Raw genomic sequence first — 23,170 nt, forward strand, 5'->3', positions numbered from 1 at the left:
TAAAAAGAGAAAACAAATTAACAAACAGGAATTAAAGCATCAACATTATATATCTTAAAGCTCTTAAAGAGAAAAATATATATATTACCATTAAAAACTTTATGCAAATAAATTCAACATAGAAGAATGGACAAATTCTTTTAAAATACAAAACAGACACAAGAAGAAATAAAAAATCTGATTTGACCTATACCCTAAAGGAATACCTGAAGAAATTTAATTCATAATTAAAAACCTCCCCATAAAGAAAACACTAAGCCCAAATTGCTTTAAGGGTAAATTATCTCAAATATTTAAGGAAGAAATAATATGAATCTTACACAAATATACAGAGAATAAAAAAGCAGGAAATACTTCTCAACTCATTTTACAAGACCAACATAACCCTAATTCCAAAACTCAACAGATATATTTTTAACTATAGACCACTATCCATCATGAACATAGATGCAAAGTTCCTCACTAAAATATTAGGAAATCAAATTCATAATGTCTAAGTGGGATTTTCCCAGGAAAGCAAGGCTGGTTTCTTACTTTTAAAATCAATAAATGTAATTAATCACATTAGTAAAATAAAGGAGAAAAATCATATGGCCATTTTAATAGATCCAGAAAATTATTTTATAAAATTCCTGGTTTAAAAAAAAAAACAACTCTAAGCAACTATGTACAGAAGTCTGCACATTAACAAAATAAAGAGAAAAGATCATTTGGGCTTCTCAGTCAAGAATAATACTTATTCTGGTATCTTGATTACGGTGGTTAATGAATGGGTATATATATTTGTTAAAAGCTTATTAAACTATACAACATAAGATCTACACATTTTAAATTTTATACTTATATTATAATTTTAGTATACTATATATATATTATTATTACATAAATTATAACCCCAAACTTTAAGTTACAAGCTGGGAAAAATATTCACATCATATATAACAGATGAAGAATTAATATCCCTAAGATGTAAAGAATTTTATGAATCAATAAAAAATGTACAGACCAGTAGAAAAATAAAGCCATTAACAGACAGATTTAGAAAAGGAAAATACAGATGGCAAATAAATGTGGAGGACGATTTGACTTTATTAATAATCAGAGAAATGAAATTTCTCCTAATCCACGAGGTCATTATACCAACATGTCTCTCCCCCATCATTCTCAATCTTGATTATTTTCTGAGAATAAAAATTCTAGAAGTAAAATGACTGAATCAAGGGTATGAACATTTTTGAGGTGATACACATAAAATCCAAAAATGTGTTACAACAAAAGTGATTTTTATTTACATATTCACTTGCATTATTTGGGCTGCCTTTTTTTACTGCACATAATATATTAATTATTTATTTTATAAAATATTAATTTTATAATAAAATATATTTCATTAAAATAGTTATGGATTAAGTGAGCTATGAAACCAAACCCTTTCTTTTTAAGTTTTGTAGTCCTAACAGTTATTATAAAAAGAGACTTGGTATGACATTCATAGAGGTAAAAGGACTTCCTACAGGGTATCCATACAAAGTCTCTGGTGGCAAGTAACCTCAGGTACCTGTAATAGTAACTTGACTTCTTTTGTGGGTGTGTGTTATTTTTAAACTCTGAGAAGATTTAGAATTAACTGTCAAAAACCTAAGAAAATCAAAATCATAGAATTAATACTTTGTCTTAATAATAAATATGTGCAAGAATTGATGAAATTTGAACAGGGACCAGAGATTAGTTATAGTTTTATACCAATGTTAAATTTCCTGATCTTGATAACAGTATGGTAGTTATATAAGATAATGTCCTCTTGTTAGGAAACACACTCTGAAGTACTGAGGAAAAGGGGTATATGATGTCTGTAATTAACTTTCAGAAATGATTCAGGGAAAAAATTAAATATACACACACACACCACGGAGGAGAGAGAATGATAAAGCCAATGGACTTTAACTTTTGCAGATTTTCAGTAAATTTGAAATTATTGTTAAAACAAAAAATAAGTGTATATTATTAAAATAAAAAGCAGGTACATGTTTTAAGAGAATTTGGCCTGTAAGAGTGATAACATTACAATTGCAATTTGAAATATATAACAGAGTAACTGATTTAGAATTACGACATTAAGTTGAAATCTTAAATTTATGTCATTCTGAGACTGGCTGGGACCTGAGACCCTTGACTGTAGTGCTTCCACCTAGACAAATGCCTCCTGGAGCAACAGAATACAAAGAAACTATAAGGGACTTAAAAGAACTGCGTGCATGTGCAGTTGGGGCAAATTATGAACAATAAGAAGATACAAAAAGGCCAAAACCCAACTGCCACTTTTGAGGTACCAGGAGCAAAAGTAGGGTACTATGCATGATCCCTGCACCCAGCACCACCAAGGGGGTGGGTCCACCACGTACGCCACCCCCCAGCCCGATCCACCTATTGGCCCCTATCTTCACCCTGTTTAAGGGACCAGCTTGCCCCCTCTCAGGGAGTGAGCAAGGGCACGTGTTACTTGTTTTCCCTCCCTCCTGCTATAGCACGAGTCCCAGTAAAGCCTTGCCTGAATTTCTCATCTGGCCTCTTATCAATTTCTATTGATTAAAGAGTCCAAGAACCTTAGTCAGTATCAATTATTACAACGCTAAAAAACTTCAGGTTCACTATAAGTTTAACGTATTAGATTTTTAATAATTATTTAATATTTGAGAAGGTTTTGTTAATGTAGATGGCTGAAATAAAATACTTTAAAAAGAAATCAAGTTTAATGTATTTATAAATATAGTTTAAAGTATTTGAAGGTATTTAAATAAGTTTGGAAACCAAATCAAACATTATTTAGGACTCTTAAAAGTCATTGTCAAAAACTGCTAGAATTATTGGGACTTCCCTGGTGGCGCAGTGGTTAAGAATCCACCTGCCAATGCAGGGGACACAGGTTCGAGCCCTGGTCTGGGAAGATCCCACATGCCGCGGATCAACTAAGCCCATGTGCCACAACTGCTGCGCCTGCGTTCTAGAGCCCACACACCACAACTACTGAAGCCCATGCACCTAGAGCCCATGCTCCGTAGGAAGAGAAGCCACTGCAATGAGAAGCCAGCGCACTGCAATGAAGAGTAGCCCCCACTCGCTGCAACTAGAGAAAGCCCACGCAGCAACGAAGACCCAAAACAGCCAAAAAAAAAAAAAAGCTAGAATTATAAATAGAATAATAAAAACTCCAAACTAAACTTAAAAGCCTAAGAAATAGATTTTCTAATTTGAATTTTTTTTAATTAATTAATTATTTATTTATTTTTGGCCGTGCTGGGTCTTCGTTTCTGTGCAAGGGCTTTCTCTAGTTGTGGCAAGTGGAGGCCACTCTTCATCGCGGTGCGCGGGCCTCTCACTATCGCGGCCTCTCCTGTTGTGGAGCACAGGCTCCAGACACGCAGGCTCAGTAGCTGTGGCTCACGGGCCCAGCTGCTCCACGGCATGTGGGATCTTCCCAGACCAGAGCTCAAACCCGTGTCCCCTACATTAGCAGGCAGATTCTCACCCACTGCGCCACCAGGGAAGCCCTGAATATTTTTAAACTATTAATCATTTAAATCAAGAGTATACTTCCGAGCAGCCTTTTCTGCAGACAAAAACCATGCTCAAGGATACCAAAAGACTCACATCACTGGGTATGGAAGTCTTTTTTTCTTAAGTGCCTATAAATTCTTTGCCACTTCTCTCATGGAGAGGTGGGGTTTGTGTCCCTGCCCCCTTGAATTTGGCCAGACTTGTATATGCATCAATCAACAGAGTATGACTGCAGTGACATAATGTGACTTCCAAGGCCAAATCATAAAAAAAATGTAGCTTCTACCTGATTCTTCTGGAAGGCTCACCCTTGGGACACTACATCTTAGGATATGTCCATCCACCTCACTACAAATAACTCAATTTTGTTTCTGTAGTTTCCTCTATAAATTTTATAGTGTCTGGTCTTATATTTAAGTCTTTAATCCATTTGGAGTTTATTTTTGTGTATGGTGTTAGGGAGTGTTCTAATTTCATTCTTTTACATGTAGCTGTCCAGTTTTCCCAGCACCACTTATTGAACAGACTGTCTGTTCTCCATTACATGTTCTTGCCTCCTTTGTCGTAAATTAGGTGCCCACATGGGGGCGGGTTTATCTCTGGGCATTCTATCCTGTACCATTGATCTATATTTCTATTTTTGTGCCAGTACCATACTGTCTTGATTACTGTAGCTTTGTGGTATAGTTTGAAGTTGGGGAGCCTGGTTCCTCCAGCTCCATTTTTCTTTCTCAAGATTGCACTGGGGTCTTTTGTGTTTCCATACTAATTGTAAGATTTTTTGTTCTAATTCTATGAAGAATGCCATTGGTAGTTTGATAGGGATTGCACTGAATCTGTAGATTGCTTCGGGTAGTACAGTCATTTTCACAATATTGATTCTTCCAATCCAAGAACATGGTATATTTCTCCATCTGTTTATGTCATCTTTGATTTCTTTCATCAGTGTTTTATAGTTTTCTGAGTAAAAGTCTTTCACGTCCTTAGGCAGATTTATTCCTAGGCATTTTATTCTTTCTGTTGCAATGGTAAATGGGAGTGTTTCCTTAATTTCTCTTTCTCATTTTTCATTGTTGGTGTATAGGAATGCCAGAGATTTCTGTGCATTAATTTTGTATCCTGCAACCTTACCAAGTTCACTGATTAGTTCTAGTAGTTTTCTGGTGGCATCTTTAGGATTTTCTATGTATAGTATCATGTCATCAGCAAATAGTGAGTTTTACTTCTTTTCCAATTTGTATTCCTTTTACTTCTTTTTCTTTTCTGATTGCTGTGGCTAGGACTTCCAAAACTATGCTGAATAAGAGTGGCGAGAGTGGACATCCTTGTCTTGTTCCTGATCCTAGTGGAAATGCTTTCAGTTTTTCACCATTGAGTATGATGCTTGCTGTGTGTTTGTCATGTACGGCCTTTATTATGTTGAAGTAGGTTCCCTCTATGCCCACTTTCTGGAGAGTTTTTATCATAAATGGGTGTTGAATTTTGTCAAAAGCTTTTTCTGCATCTATTGAGATGATCATATGGTTTGTATTCTTCAATTTGTTAATATGGTGTATCATATTGATTGATTTGTGTATATTGAAGAATCCTTGCATTTCTGGGATAAACCCCACTTGATCATTGTGTATGATTCTTTTAATGTGTTGTTGGATTCTGTTTGCTAGTATTTTGTTGAGGATTGTTGCATCTATGTTCATCAGAGATATTGGCCTGTAGTTTTCTTTTTTTGTGACATCTTTTTCTGGTTTTGGTATCAGGGTGATGGTGGCTTTGTGCATGAATTTGGGAGTGTTTCTCCCTCTGCAATTTTTTGGAAGAGTTTGAGAAGATCGGTGTTAGCTCTTCTCTAAATGTTTGATAGAATTCGCCTGTGAAGCCATCTGGTCCTGGACTTTTGTTTGTTGGAAGATTTTTAATTATGGTTTCAATTTCATTACTTGTGATAGGTCTGTTTATATTTTCTAATTCTTCCTGGTTCAGTCTTGGAAAATTGTACCTTTCCAAGAATTTGTCCATTTCTTCATGGTTGCCCATTTTATTGGCATACAGTTGTTTGTAGTAGTCTCTTATAATCCTTTGTATTTCTGCAGTGTCAGTTGTGATTTCTCCTTTTTCATTTCTAATTTTATTGATTTGCATCCTCTCCCTTTTTTTCTTGATGAGTCTGGCTAAGGGTTTATCAATTTTGTTTATCTTCTCAAAGAACCAGCTTTTAGTTTTATTGATTTTTGCTATTGTTTTCTTCATTTCTATTTCATTTATTTCTGCTCTGATCTTTAGGATTTCTTTCCTTCTACTGACTGTGGGTTTTCTTTGTTCTTCTTTCTCTGGTTGCTTTAAGTGCAGGGTTAGATTGTTTATTTGAGATTTTTCTTGTTTCTCGAGGTGAGATTGAATTGCCATAAACTTCCCTCTTAGAACTGCTTTTGCTGTGTCCCATAGGTTTTGGGTCGTCGTGTTTTCATTGCCATTTGTTTCTATGTATTTTTTTATTTCTTCTTTGATTTCTCCAGTGATCTCTTGGTTATTTAGTAGCACACTGTTTAGCCTCCATGTATTTGTGTTTTTTACAGTTTTTTCCCTGAAACTGATTTCCAATCTCATAGTGTTGTGGTCAGAAAAGATGCTTGATACGATTTCAATTTTCTTAAATTTTCCGAGGCTTGATTTATGACTCAAGATGTGATCTATCCTGGAGAATGTTCCATGTGCACTTGAGAAAAAAGTGTATTCTGCCACTTTTGGGTGGAATGTTCTATAAATATCAATTAGATCTATCTGGTCTATTGTGTCATTTAAAGCTTGTGTTTCCTTATTTTCTGTTTGGATAATCTGTCCATTGGTGTAAGTGGGGTGTTAAAGTCCCCTACTATTATTGTGTTACTGTCGATTTCTCCTTTCATGGTTGTTAGCATTTGCCTTATGTACTGAGGTGTTCCTATGTTGGGTGCATAAACGTTTATAATTGTTATATCTTCTTCTTGGATTGATCCTTTGATCATTATGTAGTGTCCCTCCTTATCTCTTCTAACAGTCTTTATTTTAAAGTTTATTTTATCAGATATGAGTATTGCTACTCCAGCTTTCTTTTGATTTCCATTTGCATGGAATATCTTTTTCCATCCCTTCACTTTCAGTCTGTATCTGTCCCTAGGTTTGAAGTGGGTCTCTTATCAGCATATATATGGGTCTTGTTTTTGTATCCATTCAGCCAGTCTGTGTCTTTTGGTTGGGGCCTTTAATCCATTTACATTCAAGGTTATTATTAATATGTATGTTCCTATTACCATTTTCTTAATTGTTTTAGGTTTGCTTTTGTGGGTCTTTTTCTTCTCTTGTGTTTCCTGCTTAGAGAAGTTTCTTTAGCATTTGTTGTAAGGCTGGTTTGGTGGTGCTGAATTCTCTTAGCTTTTGTTTGTCTGAAAAGCTTTTGACTTCTCCATTGAATCTGAATGAGATCCTTGCTGGGTAGAGTAATCTTGGTTGTAGGTTTTTCTCTTTCATCAGTTTAAGTATATCCTGCCACTCCCTCCTGGCCTGCACAGTTTCCACTGAAAAATCAGCTGATAACCTTATGGGGATTCCTTTGTATGTTATTTTTTCTTTTTCCCTTGCTGCTTTTAATATTTTTTCTTTGAGTTTAATTTTTGTTAGTTTGATTAATATGTGTCTTGGTGTGTTTTTCCTAGGGTTTATCCTGTATGGAACTCTCTGTGCTCCCTGGACTTGGGTGACTATTTCCTTTCCCATGTTAGGGAAGTTTTCCACTATAATCTCTTCAAATATTTTCTCAGACCCTTTCTTTTTCTCTTCTTCTTCTGGGACCCCTATAATTCGAATGTTGGTGCATTTAGTGTTGTCCCAGATGTCTCTGAGATTGTCTTCAATTCTTTTCATTCTTTTCTCTTTATTCTGCTCCTCAGTAGTTATTTCCACCGTTTTGTCTTCCAGCTCACTTATTCGTTCTTCTGCCTCCGTTATTCTGTTATTGATTCCTTCTAGTGTATTATTCATTTCAGTGATTGTGTTATTCATCTCTGTTTGTTTGTTCTTTAGTTCTTCTAGATCTTTGTTAAACGTTTCTTGTATTTTCTCAATCCATGCTTCCATTCTATTTCCAAGATTCTGGATCATCTTTACTATTATTGCTCTGAATTCTTTCTCAGGTAGATTGCCTATTTCCTCTTCATTTATTTGGTCTTGTAGGTTTTTATCTTGCACCTTCACCTGTGACATATTTTTTTGCCGTCTCTTTTTTTATGAGTGGGATTGTGTTCCTGTGTTACTGGTTGTTTGGCCTGAGGCTTCCAACACTGGAGTTTGTAGGCTACTGGGTAGAGCTGGGTCTTGGTGCTGAGATGAGGAACTCTATGAGACCTCACTCTGATGAATGTTCCCCGGGGTCTGAGGTTCTGTGTTAGTCCAGTGGTTCAGACTCGGAGCTCCCACCACAGGAGCTTCCACCCGACCCCGTGCTCACAAATCAAGATCCCACAAGCCGCGTGGGGTGGCAAAAAAAAAAGAATAATAACAAAGTAAAAAATAAAATTAGACTAGGAAACTAAGAGATATGTTAGAAAGAATGCAAAAATAAATATATAGATGAACCAACAACCGGAAGGTATGTTAGTACCACAATAGTGAAAAAGAGGAGGAAGTTTTTTTTTTTTTTCCTTCAGAGTCAGAGAATCTGGTTGCATTAATGAAATATAATGAATAAAATGATCCGTCTGACAATTCTCATAGCTGCCTAGGTTTCAGGAGAATAATGAACTAACTTTATTAATCAACAGTTCCTGATTGTTACCAAGTGCCATCCATAAATTTCCCTTCATTTTAATAATACTTGCTGAACGCTGAAAAGAAAAAAAAAAAGGAGGTGGGGAAAGGCCTTGACTGTGGAGGGTGGGGCCTAAGCAAGGGTGAGGTTTGGGTGGTGGGTGGGGCCTATGCTCAGGAACCATAGGGCTGGAAAAGGCCCTGAGGGCTTTGGGGGTGGGGCTTAGGCTCAAGGAACAGAAGGGGCCCAGGCGTGCCCCCCACCCCTGGTCTCAGAGGGCAGGGAACCTCACCTGGGAGCCCAGTAGGCTTCCTGGGCTCAAGTGGGCGAGGCAAACTCCCTCCTCTCCTCTCCCACTCCTCCGGTCTGGGGTCTGGGAGGGCCCCTCCCGCCTGCCTCTCCTGATCTCCCTGGCCTCCCTCCTATGCCCCCAGGACCAATTGGGGGGGTGAGCCTTGGAGGGCAGGGAACTGGCCTGGGAGCTCAGCAGGCTCCTGGTGCCCGAGTGGGCGGGGCAATCGCCCTCTGCTCCTCTCCTGCTCCTCCCACAGTGCCCCTCCCCCCTGCCTCTCCTGATCTCCCTGGCCTCCCTCCTATGCCCACAAGGACTCACGAGACTTGGAGGGGGCTCTGGAGGGCAGGGGACCGGCCTGGGAGCTCAGCAAGCTCCCCAGGCCCCAGTGAGCAGGGCAATCGCTCTCTGCTCCTCTCCCACTCCTCCTGGATGGCCCCTCCCCCCTGCCACTCCTGATCTCCCTGGCCTCCCTCCTATGCCCCCAGGGCCCACGCAGCCTGGATGGGCTTTGGAGCGGGGGAACTGGCTTGGGAGCTCAGCAGGCTCTGTGGCCCCAGTGGGCCAGGTGATTGCCCTCCGCTCCTCTCCCCGCTCTCCCTGGAGAGTCCCTCCCACCTGCCTCTCCTGATCTCCCAGGCCTCAGGGGTGCCAATCCTGTCTGGCCTCCACTTCTCCCCCCTCGGTCCCCCTACATCCTACCGGTTCACTCTGGGGTTCCTCCCATCTCCTTGGTGGTTAGAGCCCCCCACCAGCGGCCAGCAGGCGCCCTAGTTGTGGGGAGAGCTAACTCCGCAGCTTCCCACACCGCCATCTTGACTCTTCCCCCCCGGCTGTTGTTTTACATCACTAAGCTTGGGGGTGGTTTGGTATAAAGCAACAGATAACCAGATCAGAACTTTAAGGATGGGTTCTCTGTTCAGGCATACTGTGTTTTATTGTACTTTGCAGATACTGCGTTTTTCACAAATTGAAGCTTTGTGGCAACCCTGCATCAAGCAAGTCTATCGGCACCATTTCCCCAACAGCATTTGCTCACTTTGTGTCTTTGTGTCAGAAATATTCTCACAATATTTCAAACTTTTCCATTTTTATTATATTATGCTGATATGTGATCAGTGATCTTTGACATTACTATTGCAGAAAGATTACAACTCACTGAAGGCTCAGATGATGGTTAAGATTTTTTAGCAGTATTTTTTTAACTAAGGTGTGTACATTGTTTTTTTAGACATAATGCTATTGCACATTTAATAGACTACAGTAGTGTAAACATAACGTTTATATGCACTGGGAAAGCAAAAAGTTTGTGTGACTTGCTTTATTGCAATATTTGCTTTATTGGGGTGGTCTAGAACTGAAACCAAAATATCTCTGAAGTATGCCTGTACTGGTTCTAGACTATCTGGAATTTGTTTTCTGAGCAGATTAGATTTAAAGCTATTAATGATCCTATTGCCAGTGGTTTAAAAAAAAAAAAAAAAAGACACTGGTAATCCGTGGCATGCACTGACAAGACAGAAAGCAAGATTTGGTAACCAAGCAGCTGCTGACAGAGATCACTTTAGTGAAATAAAGAGGTATAGTGAGGTTGGCTCGTTGCTTCTAAGTACACTGGAGAACTTGAGGAAAGAAATTACCAATCAGGCCTTTAAATTCCCACCTTAAGGTGTAGTTAAGGGACCACAAAGTTTTTGTGACTTACCCAAAAGAAACCCTTATCTTTAATGGTCACAGGACTGAAAATTCTCAAAACCAAGCTCAAAATCTAATTCTGTGAGTGGAATTAGAATTACAGTGCAAATTGAATTCCCAAACGTATATGGTCTCCTATATTAAAGTTAGGGCAATGATTGAGAAGGAATTGGTCCTTAAAAATTGGAATCAGAACATAAGGGCACATTCCAGTGAAGGGGGGACTTTGAACCCCTGAACGTACCTGAGCCTTCCTTACCAATAGAATCAGCCCTTCCTCCCTTGTCTGAAGAGGCAAGACTCTCCTGTAATGGCCTCCCCTGAAGTAAATATCTTCCAGGGGACTGCTGAACTACCCCTAGTCTCTCACATTTCTTCTAGATCTATGACCAGACCCAAGTCCCAGCTGCTGTAACAGTCTTCCACAGATTTCTCATCAGCTCCCACAATTGCTCAAGGTTAATTCTGTAATACGCATTGTGGTTCTGCTTCTCTCATCAAATCCTGACTGATACATTAGGCACGGGGGAGATAGTCAGAAAAATTCATTTGATGAGAGGGGAAAATAAACATGAAGAAAAGGAAAATACACACCCAGAAATAAGAGGGGAGCACATTACAGTTACAAACATGCTACACGTTACAAAGTCCATCAGGAACTGTTTCTTTCACATGGACCCACTTACGCTTTTTGGAGGAACATAGTTTGGATTTGTGGCTTTGGCTATTGAGAGTTGTAATATCCGGGGAGAAGGATCAGAGATTTGAAGAGAATCTCTTAAGTAATCACTGAAGGGCCTATATGCAAATGGAACATGAAATATTATAATCATTGGAGGAACAATAACTGCATTCTTCATTGCTATAATCAAACTCCAATCAATTATATATATTGTTTCTATCTTAGGAACATCTTTTCCCATAATCATTAGTGTTCTTTCTACTAGATTGGTGTTTCTCAAAGTTGTTTTACTATGATCCACAGTAAGAAGTACATTTTATATTGTGATACAATATATGTAAATCTGTGTATCTGAAACAAAATGATCATGAAACGATGCTTTCCCTAGGCAATGCATTCTGATTTGTAAAATTTCATTTGATTTCGTAAAAACAACAACAACTGGAATTGATTTCATGATCTACTGATGGGTTGAGACTTGCAGTTTAAAAAACACTTCACTGCCTACCAAAACCTCCTATTAAAACCCTGAGATAAAAATTCCAGTCACTACCAAGAACCCTCTGTGATGGCCAGTCTCCTCTGCAGTGCAGTTTGAGATAGCGCTGGACATAACCCCCAGCAACCTGGCCAATTATCATAGGTGGTTTCCCCACATACTCCTTTCCCAGAACAGAAACCTATCAACCAACAAACCTACAAACCTAATATGGAAAAAGTTTTTCTCAAATAAATATGATTACCCTCTAGGGGTAGTCTGTTAGTTTTAAAAATTGATATATAGTTAACATACCATAGAAGTTACCCTTTTAAAGTGTACAATTCTATGCTTTCTAGAATATTCACAAAATTGTGCAACCATCACCACTACCTAAATTCAGAACGTTTTCAACACCCTAAAGAGAAATCTTATACCTATTAAAATCCCACCCCCTTACCCCCTCCCCAGCCCCTCCCCACCTCTAGGAACTAGTAATCTACTTTCTGTCTCTATGGATTTGCCTATTCTGGAAATTTCAAATACATGGAATCATACAAATATGTCACTTTTTGTGTCTAGCTTCCTTCACTTGGCATATTTTCAAGAATCATGTATGAGTATGTCTTTCCTTTTATGGTTGAATAATATCCCATTATATGGATTTGTCACATTTTGTTTATCCATGCATCCATTGATGAACATTTGAGTTGCTTCCACTTTTTGGCTATTTTGGAATGCTGCTGTGAATATTCATGTACAAGCTTTCGTGTGAACATATGTTTTCAAGTTTCTTGGGTACATGCCTAGGAGTGGAGTTGATCATATAATTCTATGTTTAACATTTTGAGGACCTGGAAAACTATTTTCCATATAAGCTTCACCAGTTTACATTCCCACCAGCAATGTATGAGGGTTTCAATTTCTCCACATCTTCTCTAAGTTATTTTCTCTTTATTAATTATTATTATTGCCATTCTAGAGGTGTGAAGTAGAATCTCAGAGTTTTAACATGTGATTCCAAGATGACTAATGATATTTAGCATCTTCTCATGTGCTTTTTGTTCCTTGTATATTTTCTGTGGAGAAATGTCTATTCAAGTCCTTTGCCTATTTTTTAAATTGGGTTATTTGTCTTTTTTGAACAGTATTAAGAATTCTTTGTATTTATTCTGAATACTAGTCTCTTATCAGATATATGATCTGCAAATATTTTCTCCCAATTTACGAGTTGTCTTTTCATTCCCTTGAGAGTGTCCTTTGATGCACAAAAGTTTTCACTTTTGATGAAGTCCAATTTATTGTATTTTTGTCACATGTGTTTTTGGTGTCATATCTAAGAAACCACTGCTTAGGTCACAGAGATATATGCCTATGTTTTTTTTTTTTTTTTTTTTGGCTGTGTTGGGTCTTCGTTTCTGTGCGAGGGCTTTCTCCAGTTGCGGCAAGTGGGGGCCACTCTTCATCGTGGTGCGCGGGCCTCTCACTATCGCGGCCTCTCTTGTTGCGGAGCACAAGCTCCAGACGCGCAGGCTCAGTTATTGTGGCTCACGGGCCCAGTTGCTCCGTGGCACGTGGGATCTTCCCAGACCAGGGCTCGAACCCGTGTCCCCTGCATTGGCAGGCAGACTCCCAACCACTGCGCCACCAGGGAAGCCCTATGCCTATGTTTTCTTCTAAGAGTTTTATAATTTTAGCTCTCATATTTAGGTCTGTGATCCATTTTGAATTAACTTTTGTGTATGGTGTGAAGTAGGGGTTCAACTTCATTCTTTTGCATGTGGACATCCAGTTATCCTAGCACCATTTGTTTAAAAGACTATTCTTCCTCAATTAAACTGTCTTGGCATCCTTGTCAAAAATCAACTGACATATACCATAAGGGTTTATTTCTGGACTCTCAATTCTATTCCATTGATCTATATGTCTATTCTTATGCCAGTAACACACTGTTTTGATTACTGTAGCTTTTTAGTAAGTTTTCAAATCAGAAGCTGTAAGTCTTCCAACTTTGTTATTCTTTTTCAAGATTGTTTTTGCTATTCTAGGTCTCTTGCATTTCTATATGAAGTTTAGAATCACCTTGTCAATTTCTACCCAAAAAGGAGAGCTGGACTTTTAATAGGGATTGTATTGAATCTGTAGATCAATTTGGTGAGAAGTGTCATCATAACAAAATTAAGACTTCTAATCCATGAACAGAGAATATCTTTCCATGTATTTAAATCTTCTATTTCTTTCAACAATGTTTGTAGTTTTCTGTGTACGTACATTGCACTTCTTGTTAAGTTTATTCCTCAGTATTTTGTTCTTTTATTTTTAATTATATTAAAATACATATAACATAAAATTTACCATCTTCACCATTTTTCAGTGTATAGTACAGTAGCATTAAATGCATTCACATCGTTGTGCAACCAACCTCCAGAACAATTTTCATCATGCAAATCTCTATACCCATTAAACAACTCCTCATTCTCCCCACCCCCTAGTCCCTGACAACCACCATCTTACTTTCTGTGTATGAATTTGACTACAGTTGGTACTGTGTATAAGTGGAGTCATATAGTATTTGGTTTCTTGTGACTGGTTTATTTCATTTAGCATAATGTCCTCAAGGTTCATCCATGTTGTAGCATTTGTCAGAATTTTCTTCCTTTTTAAGGCTAATATTCCATTGCATGTATTGTTTTGTGCTTTTTGACGTTGCTGCAAATGGAATTGTTTCTTAATTTCATTTTCAGATTGTTCATTGCTAGTGGATAGATATACAATTGATTTTTGTATACTGATATTGGATTCTGTGCCTTCCTGAACTAATTTATTAGCTCTAATCGTTTTCATGTGGATTCCCTGAGATTTTCTATATATAAGATCATGTCATCTATGAGTAGAGAGTTATCAATACTTCTTCCTTTACAACCTGAATACCTTTATTTCTTTCTCTTGCCTAATTGCCCTGACTCAAATCTCTAGTATGATGTTGAATAGAAGTGGTGAGAGCTGATGTTCTTACCTTATTCCTGATCTTAGGGTGAAAGCTTTTAGTCTTTCACCACTAATTATGATGTTAGCTGTGGGCTCTTTGTAGATGCCCTTTATCAAGCTGAGGAAGTTCACTTCTATACCTAGTTTGTTGAGTATGATATGTGTTAAATTTTGTTAAGTGCTTTTTCTGAGTCTATTCAGGTAATCATGTAGTTTTGGGTTTTTTTATTCTATTAATTTGGTGTATTACATTGATTTTAGTATGTTGAACTCAACATATTCTTGTATTCCTAGAATAAATCCAACTTGGTCATGGTGTATAAATATTTTATATATTGTTTGATATGCTTTGCTAGTATTTTGGTGTGGATTGTTGCATGTATATTTGGACTTGGTTTGGTAGTATTTTGGTATGAATTGTTACACATATATTCATAAGAGATATTGTCTGTCATTTTCTTCTCTTGTCATTACAAACGTTTTTTGGTTTGGTATCAGGGTAACATGGACCTCACAGAATGAGTTGGGAAGTGACCTATCTTTTGGAAGAATCTGCAGGATTGGTCTAGGTCTTCTCTAAGCATATCATTGAATTCATCAATGAAGGCATCTGTTCCTGAGCTGTTCATAGAAGTTTTTAAAAAGTATTAATTAAATCTCTTTATTTGTTATGGGTCTGTTGAGATTTTCCATTATTCAGTCAGTTTCAGTGGTTTGTCTTTCTAGGAATTTGTCCATTTCATTTATGTTATCTAATCTGTTGGCCTTACAATTGCTCATAGTAATCCCTTATAATCCTTTTTTCTCTATATAAGATCAATTTGCAACCCTTCTTTTGCAAATGATTCCTTAGAAAGGTCCCTTCTTTCTTTCATGATTTTAGTAATTTGAGTCTTCTGTCTTGTTGTCTTGATGAGTCTAGCCAAAGGTTTGTTTTGTTGATCTTTTCAAAGAGCCAACTTTCAGTTTTGTTTATTTTCTCTGTCTTTCTGGTTTCCATTTATTTCCACACTAATCTTTATAATTTCCTTCTTTCTGCTTGCTTGAATTAGTTTGCTTTTCTACTTGTAATCTCTTAAGATGGAAGATTAGGTTACAATTTGCAATCTTTTTTATTTTTTATGTAGGCATCTACAGCTAAAATTTCCCACTAATCACTACTTTAGCTGCATCTCATAAGTTTTGGTATACTGTGTTTTCATTTTGTTAATATCAAAGTGAGTTATTCTTTGACCCATTGTTTGTTTAGGAGTGTATTTAATTACACATATTTAAATTTTTTCTTCTGCTATTGGTTCCTAATTTCATCATTGTGGTCAGAGAACAGATTTTGTATGAATTCAATTCTTTTAAATTTATTGACATTTGTTTTATGACCTAATATATGATCTATCCTAGAGAATATTCCATGTGCACTTGAGAAGAATGTGCGTTCTGCTATTGTTGGGTGTAGTGTCCTATAAATGTCAATTAGGTATTTTTGGTTTATAGTATTGTTCAAGCCTTCTACTTCCTTGTTGATCTTCTGCTTGTTATTCTTTCTATTATTGAAAGTAGAGTATTGAAAAACTCAACTTGTTGAATTATCTATTTCTCTTTTCAATTCTACCAGGTTTTGCTTCATCTATTTTGGGTTCTTGTTGTTAGGTATATATATGTTTATAATTGTTATAGTTCTCTAATGGATTGACCATTTCATTACTATAAAATGTCCTTCTTTGTCTTAAAGTCTAATCGTCCAATATGAGTATATCCACTCACTTTAGTTAGTTTTCATAGTATATCTTTTTTCATCCTTTTCCTTTCAGCTTATATATTTCTTTGAATCTAAAGTATGTGTCTTATAGACAGCATACTACTGAGTATGTTTTTTTAATCCATTCTGTCAATCCCTGCCTTTTGATTGGACTGTTCAGTTCATTTGCATTTAATGCAATTACTCATAACATGGAATTTATGCTTGCCATTTTGCTTTTGTTTTTCACATGTTACATCTTTTTATTCCTCTATTACTCCATTCCTCCCTTCTTCCATGTTAGATATTTCCTAGTGTACCCTTTAAATTCCTTGTTATTTCTTTTACTATATTTTAAAAATTATTTTCTTAGTTGTTGCCCTGTATATCTTAACTTATAACAATCTAATTCAGATTAATATCACTCCATTCCCTCCCCTCTGGGCTGTTTTTTAATACATTGTATGTCCATCGACACAGATTTATAATTATTGCTTTATGCAGTTGTCTTTTTTTTTTTTTTTTTTTTGCCCATGCCACACAGCATGTGGGATATTCATTCCCCGATCAGGGATTGAACCTGCGCCCCCTGCATTGGGAGCATGGAGTCTTAACCACTGGACCACCAGGGAAGTCCTATGCAGTTGTCTTTTAAATTAGGTAGGAGAATAAAAGGGTTACAAACAGAAAAATACATGTATACTATCTTTTATATTTACCTATGTCGTTAACTCAATTTTATTTCTTCATGTGGATTCAAGTTATTGTCTAGTGTCCTTTCATTTTAGCCTGAAGGACTCCCTTCAGTATTTACTGTAAAGCAGGTCTGCTGGTGATGAATTTTCTCAGTTTTTGTTTAACTGGAAATGTCTTAATTTCTTTTATTTTTGAAGGATGATTTTGTTAGCTAGAGTATTCTTGGCTGACAGTATTTTTCTTTCAGTGCTTTAAATATGTCATGCCACTGCCTTCTGGCCTCTATGGTTTCTGATGAGAGGTCACCTGTTAATCTTACTGCAGATCCTTTGCATATGATGAGTCACTTCTCTTGCTGCTTTCAAGATTCTCTCTTTGTCTTTGATTGCGGACAGTTTGATTATGATGCATCAGGTTGTAGATCTTTTTGAGTATATCACACTTGGAGTTTGTTGAGTTACCTGGATGCAAAGATTGTTTTTCATCTAACCTGGGAAGCTTTTGGCCATTGTTTCTTTAAATATTCCTTCTGCCCCTTTACCTCTCTACTCTCTTTATGAAATTCCCATTATCAATATGTTAATACTCTTGATGCTGTCTTACAGGGCTTTGAGGCTTTGTTTATTTTATTTCATTCTTTTTTCTTTCTGTTCCTCAGACTTGATCATCTTCACTGACCTATCTTTAAGTTTTCTCATTCTTTCTTCTGACTGCTCAAATCTACTGTTGAGTCCCTCTAGTGAATCAGCTAAAATATATGTCACAAAGTCCAGGCTCATGTAGTACATTTATTGGACAACCCTGTGTGTCTTCATTAAGCACTTGCATTTTCCCCTCACACAATTCTGAACAAGCTTGGTTATCTGTTTCCAGAGCACAAAAGATCAGAAAAGAGGCTACTTAGAGACTATTCTCCCAATAAAAAGAGAAATGACAGGAAAACTATGAGAAGTGAATATCATAATCTAAAGAGGTCAGACCACTTAGCCTAAGCAATGTGCTTCATACTTAAACACTTTCTGAGAGGTTTACCAAATTAAGTTATTATGTGATAGTTGATGTTCATAATAAATATCTCAAGCCAATGGAAAAAGGTTACATGTATGTTCAGTATCAAAAGAATCTCCTTAGGAAAGCAGGAAAACAAACTTAAAAATACAGAAAGTTTTAGCACTCAAGGGGGTTTCACTTATATGAAACGTCAATCTCAGGTGTCTCAAAAATTGGTAACAGATAATTAAAGTATTCTTCTAGTTTACAGATACAGATCTTTACCAGATTTACATGCATATTTTAACTAAATTAACAGATTTTGTTTAATAAACTGACAAATAAGCAAATTTTGTGGAGGAATTGGGCCACTTTTGCTGGATTCTATGATGGAAAAAGACTCAAATTGTCCAGTTCAACCTATGCCTGAATACAGGAATCTTTTCTAAAATCCATGTATAGTCATCATTCCAGTTTGTGCTTGAACGTTTTCAGGGATTTGGGTGGAGTTGGCAGTTGACCTTTCCAAATAAACGCCTCCATTACTGCATAGTTACCAGAAAGATTTTTCTACACTTAGCTGACATCGGCTGCTCTGTAAATTCCTTGTTCTACTTCCAGTTCTAAGTAATTTTACTTTGACTTCCCTTTTCTCTTTCAGATGCTGATCCTTGAAACATAGCTATCACTGCTACTTTAGTGTCTTCTCTAAGCTAAACATGTTATTTCTCTTAACTGTTGTTCATATAACATAGCTTCCAGAAAAATCAACATCTCATTCATCACCTCTGAATAGTCTCAAATTTATTATCAGTTTCTTCAGGTATAACATCCATAAGTGGACACATATACCTAATGTGTTCTGATTAAAGTAGTGTACAGTAATACTATCACACTCTACACTTGGTGGAACATGTACACTGTACATATTCCACTAATGCAACCTAACATTTTTTCCAATACTCTTATCACAATCTTAACTCCCATGTGGAAAGTATCACCTAAGCTCTTTTTTTCTTTGGCCGTGCCGTGTGGCTTATGGCATTTTAGTTCCCCCAGCAGGGATTGAACCCAGGCCCTCGGCAGTGAGAGCGTCAAGTCCTAACCAGTGGACCACCAGGGAATTTCCTAATCTGTCTTTTAAAGACAAGGAGAATTTCAGAATTTAAAGCAGAAGGAAGAGCATTTGCAGTCACAGAGGCATAAGAGAACATGAATTGCAAAAACCTGTAATGTTTCATTTGCATATTTTTTAATTGGCTGACAATGGTAAGTTTAGTGTGAATTTTAGCTTCACTACAATTTGAGTCAAATGTAATTACTGATGATGATCTTCTGATTACCCACAATTGTTGCAAATATTTGATTTTTCACCCTGATGCTTTGAAACACAAGTGGACTTCTATCTTATGAAATTGCATACACTAAAATTAGAACAACAATATTGTGACATTCACCAAATTAGATGAGAATTTATGGAGATTCTCAAGGTACTCTACCTATTTATTAGATTCCCGTTCTTGAATCTGTTGGGCTGTGCCAGCTTCTGGATCCTTTTGGAAGGTTGGCAAAACAGTGCAGGAGAAGGGATCTCCCAGATTACAGACTCTCTACCGCAGCTGTAATAATACTGAACCCTGCAAGTTGTAAAAGAGAAAAGAAGTGAACGAAACAGGCATGAATTCAAATTACCATAGTAATTTCCAACACTGACCCCCCCACCCCAGGTCTAGGGGAGCGGGTATGACAGTTTATCCCTTCACTGCTGAGCTATTTTCTACATAGGGAGAAATTAGAAACAGTTATAAGCCATCAAGTTTTCAGCTGCCTTCTAATATCCTATTCTAAAACAGACAATTTTCTGTAATAAATAAAGTTCATTTTCTAAATAGACCAAAAAATACCCTGATGAAGAGAAAATTTGCTGCTTTTTAAATAAAATATTTTCTTTAGCATCTCTATAGACAATTTAAATATTTTTACTAAATTTTTAGTTAATAGGATAAATTACATTGATGCTTTTCTTTGTGTTAAAGACCTCTGAGCTTAGGAATAAATGCTACTTGATCATGGTTTGTAGATTATTTAATCATTATCAGGTTTTGTTTACTAAGATTTTATTTAAGATAATAATATTGTTCTTCTTATCACTCCTGCCCTTCAATCTTTCCTTCATCAAAATATTATCATTAGTGGAAAAAGAAGTGATATTGACTACTTTAACCTGGCGTTAATTTAGATTGCAGTCCCACTCCTGCTTCTATTATTTTCCAAAGGACCTCTGCTCCTTTAGGACATTCACAGATATGGCTTTGCATTCATCTGCCCAGGCTTCTGTCTGCTGGTTGCTAATATAAGCCTTGGTCTGGGTTTAAGCCTGTATTTCCCTTGCTTTTGACCACTCAGACTTGAGGCCCATCTATACCGTCACACATCTGCTTTTAAGGGGCTTGAGACTATGCAGCCCTGGCTCTACTGCCTGACAGAGCTGACTCAGCCACCGCCACCCACATACACAGCCAAGCTCTGACAGGCAGAGAACCTCCAGCACTTACCTGGGATTTGCCTTTTGCAGGAACTGGAAGTTCAGTTTGGGAATTGGAGACAGAGAAGGAAGAGGTGATTTTGAACAGGGGGGCATTTGGAAGAGATCAGACCCAAGAAAGGAGGGCACAGTGGGTGGAAGGAAGGAGTGAGCAGCACAAAGTTAAGATGCTCTTGGAGAGTAGGGCAAAGGGTAGAAGTCCAAGAAGCAACTAAAACAAACAAAAACAAAAAACAAAAAGAAGAAGAAGAAGAAGAAGAAGAAGAAAGATGGGACGACACCAGAGACATAACTCAATTATTCAACATTCTCTGAGGTGGGAGTGGCTAACACCAAACCATAATACTTATGCCTTACTCTGCCAACAACTAGAAGTACATGAGTGTTTTAGAAGATGGAGAAGATAATACATCTTATGGTGGTTATGAAGATTAAATAAGAGAATATAAGTCATTTTATTAAGTTACAAAGCAATATTCAAATAAAATTGTATTATTAACTAACTTGTATATTAATTCTAAATTTCATGTGTACCTATCTTTTCTGCTTATAGATACTGTATATTAATAGAATGTATAGCTGCTGCCTTTAGGTGCTTCTCCTGTCTTGTAGTCATTCACACACCCAAGTCTCACCATTCCATCAACGTAGCAGGTACTCAAATATTATTTTAATATAGAGTACTCTGCATTTTTCTCATTGTAAAAGAGATGAGTATTCATTATAGAAACTTTGTAAGAGCAAGAAAAGTTTAAGAGAGAAAAACAAAAAGCATATATTATCCTGCTATTCAGAGACAACAATACTTTGGAAAAATATTTCCTGACTCATACACTCAATACTTATTGAGCACCAGGCACTGTTAGGCATTAAGGAGACAGTAGAAAGTAAGACAGACACAATCACTGCTTTCTTGGAGCTTCTTCTCTATGTTGGGAGGAGAATAGCAAAAATTAGGTAGATAGTTGTGATAAGTGCTATGAAGGGCATTGGCTATGCAAGAGAGATAGAGACTTTCAGAGTAGGTTTGTGAGGAGGTGGAATGTTATGTGGAGAAGAGCAGTCAGGAAAGTCTCTCTGAAAAGCTGAGACCTATGCTGAGACTTAAGGACCAGAAAGTCTTAGTCATTGTAAGCATTGCAGGCAGAGGGAGAAATATGAATAAGGTCTTGAGATGGTAATGATCATGACATGTTTGATGAATAAACATTATTAAAAATAAAAAGAGGATCATATCATAATACAGTTTTCTATTTAATTTTTTTCACTTAATATTATAGCATAAGCATTTTCAACATATAAAAGAAGCAGCAAACATATAAAAGCAGCAAATTATTACCAATAATGAGAAAAATCAATCCCTAGAAACAGACCCACAAATGACATAGTATAGAATTAGTAGGCAAGGACATTAAAAAATTGAGCAAGTAGAGATAAGACATAAAAAATACCCAAATTGAACTTCTAGTGATAAAAACTATGACACATGAAATAAAAATTACCCTGGATAGGATTAATAGTATATTATACACTACAGAGAAAAAGGTTAGTGAAAACACAGAGAGAAATAAAACAGAAAGAGAGGGAAAGAGAACAGATTCGATGAGCTGTAGGACAAATCCAAGCAGCCTAATGTGTAATTGGAGCCCACAGAGAAGAAGTAATAAATATCAATTCTATACATTTTCCGATTGATTCTATGAGGACAGCATTGCCATAAACAAAGACATTACAAAAAACAAACATATTACAAGAAAACTACAGACCAATATCCCTCATGAACACAGATGCAAAAATTCTAAAATTTTATTGGAACACAGGCATTCTTCGTTTACATATGTCTATAGCTGCTTTCCCAGAGTTGGGTAGTTGCTGCAGATATTTAATGGCCAACTTTACATCTGGCCCCTTCCAGAAAAAGTTTGCTGACTTTTGACTAAAGGTGTATATTGAAAGAGGAGAGAAATGGCTACCTCAATTGTCATGGAAACCAAACTTCAGATAAATAATAGCATCTTCACTTTTTTCTTTACTTTAACCTCCCTCACTGCCTGTACCCATCTTCCCTACACCTCACCATCTTTCCTCAAAGAGCCAACCAGCAGAAAGTCCAGTCATTCAACAAACATGCACCAAAAACAAATTTGCAATGGGCGTCAAAAGTCTTAACATTATTACCTTTAGATGCCCTAATTAACTTACAGTAACCATGCCCATGGGTGGTATACAAAATTCACAGTTTCATGCACAAATAAGTTCATCCACAACAGTGTTATATATGGTACATATCCTTGCATAATACCCTTATTTTATTAAAAAATCAAAATCGTGATAAGCCAAGACACTATAAAATATAATACAAATCTGCAACAGCTAAATATTAGATGTTGCTCTGGAAAAGTTTTACTGTAGCATCAGATTGGAAACAGATATAGAATCCCTAATCCTCAATAAATTTTGTGTTCCTGATAACACACAACCTGGTAACACACAAATACTAACCTGTTAGGTACATATCGGTGGGAGACTTCCTTAGGCTGGGCAAGGTTCTCAAGTCTTTTGGTCAGTTGAGCCTTCAAAGCATTCCGGGAAACAGGGCGAATAGGATCTTGATTTCCCCAAAACAGTTTTCTGTTAAAAAGCAGAAAAATAAAATGGTATGAAATTCACTGCTAATTGGCATCTTAGAAATGGCTCTTGACGTCTTCTCTACTAATTTTACTTCACTTCAAGA

General features: G+C 36.9%; 1 protein-coding gene across 1 annotated transcript in view; it reads right to left on the minus strand.

Moving 5' to 3' along the window:
- SPMAP2L (sperm microtubule associated protein 2 like) overlaps positions 1 to 23,170 on the minus strand; it is a 69,458-nt gene that overhangs the window by 8,922 nt on the left and 37,366 nt on the right. The window contains exons 4-6 of the mRNA XM_007165281.2: positions 22,939 to 23,067; positions 19,391 to 19,528; positions 11,009 to 11,120 (exon numbers count right to left, since the gene is read on the minus strand). Coding sequence (XP_007165343.2) covers positions 11,009 to 11,120; positions 19,391 to 19,528; positions 22,939 to 23,067 — 379 coding nt within the window. The remainder of the gene's footprint in view (positions 1 to 11,008; positions 11,121 to 19,390; positions 19,529 to 22,938; positions 23,068 to 23,170) is intronic.

Source organism: Balaenoptera acutorostrata, chromosome 5 (assembly GCF_949987535.1).
Source record: "Balaenoptera acutorostrata chromosome 5, mBalAcu1.1, whole genome shotgun sequence".
NCBI classification, from domain to species: Eukaryota; Metazoa; Chordata; class Mammalia; order Artiodactyla; family Balaenopteridae; genus Balaenoptera; species Balaenoptera acutorostrata.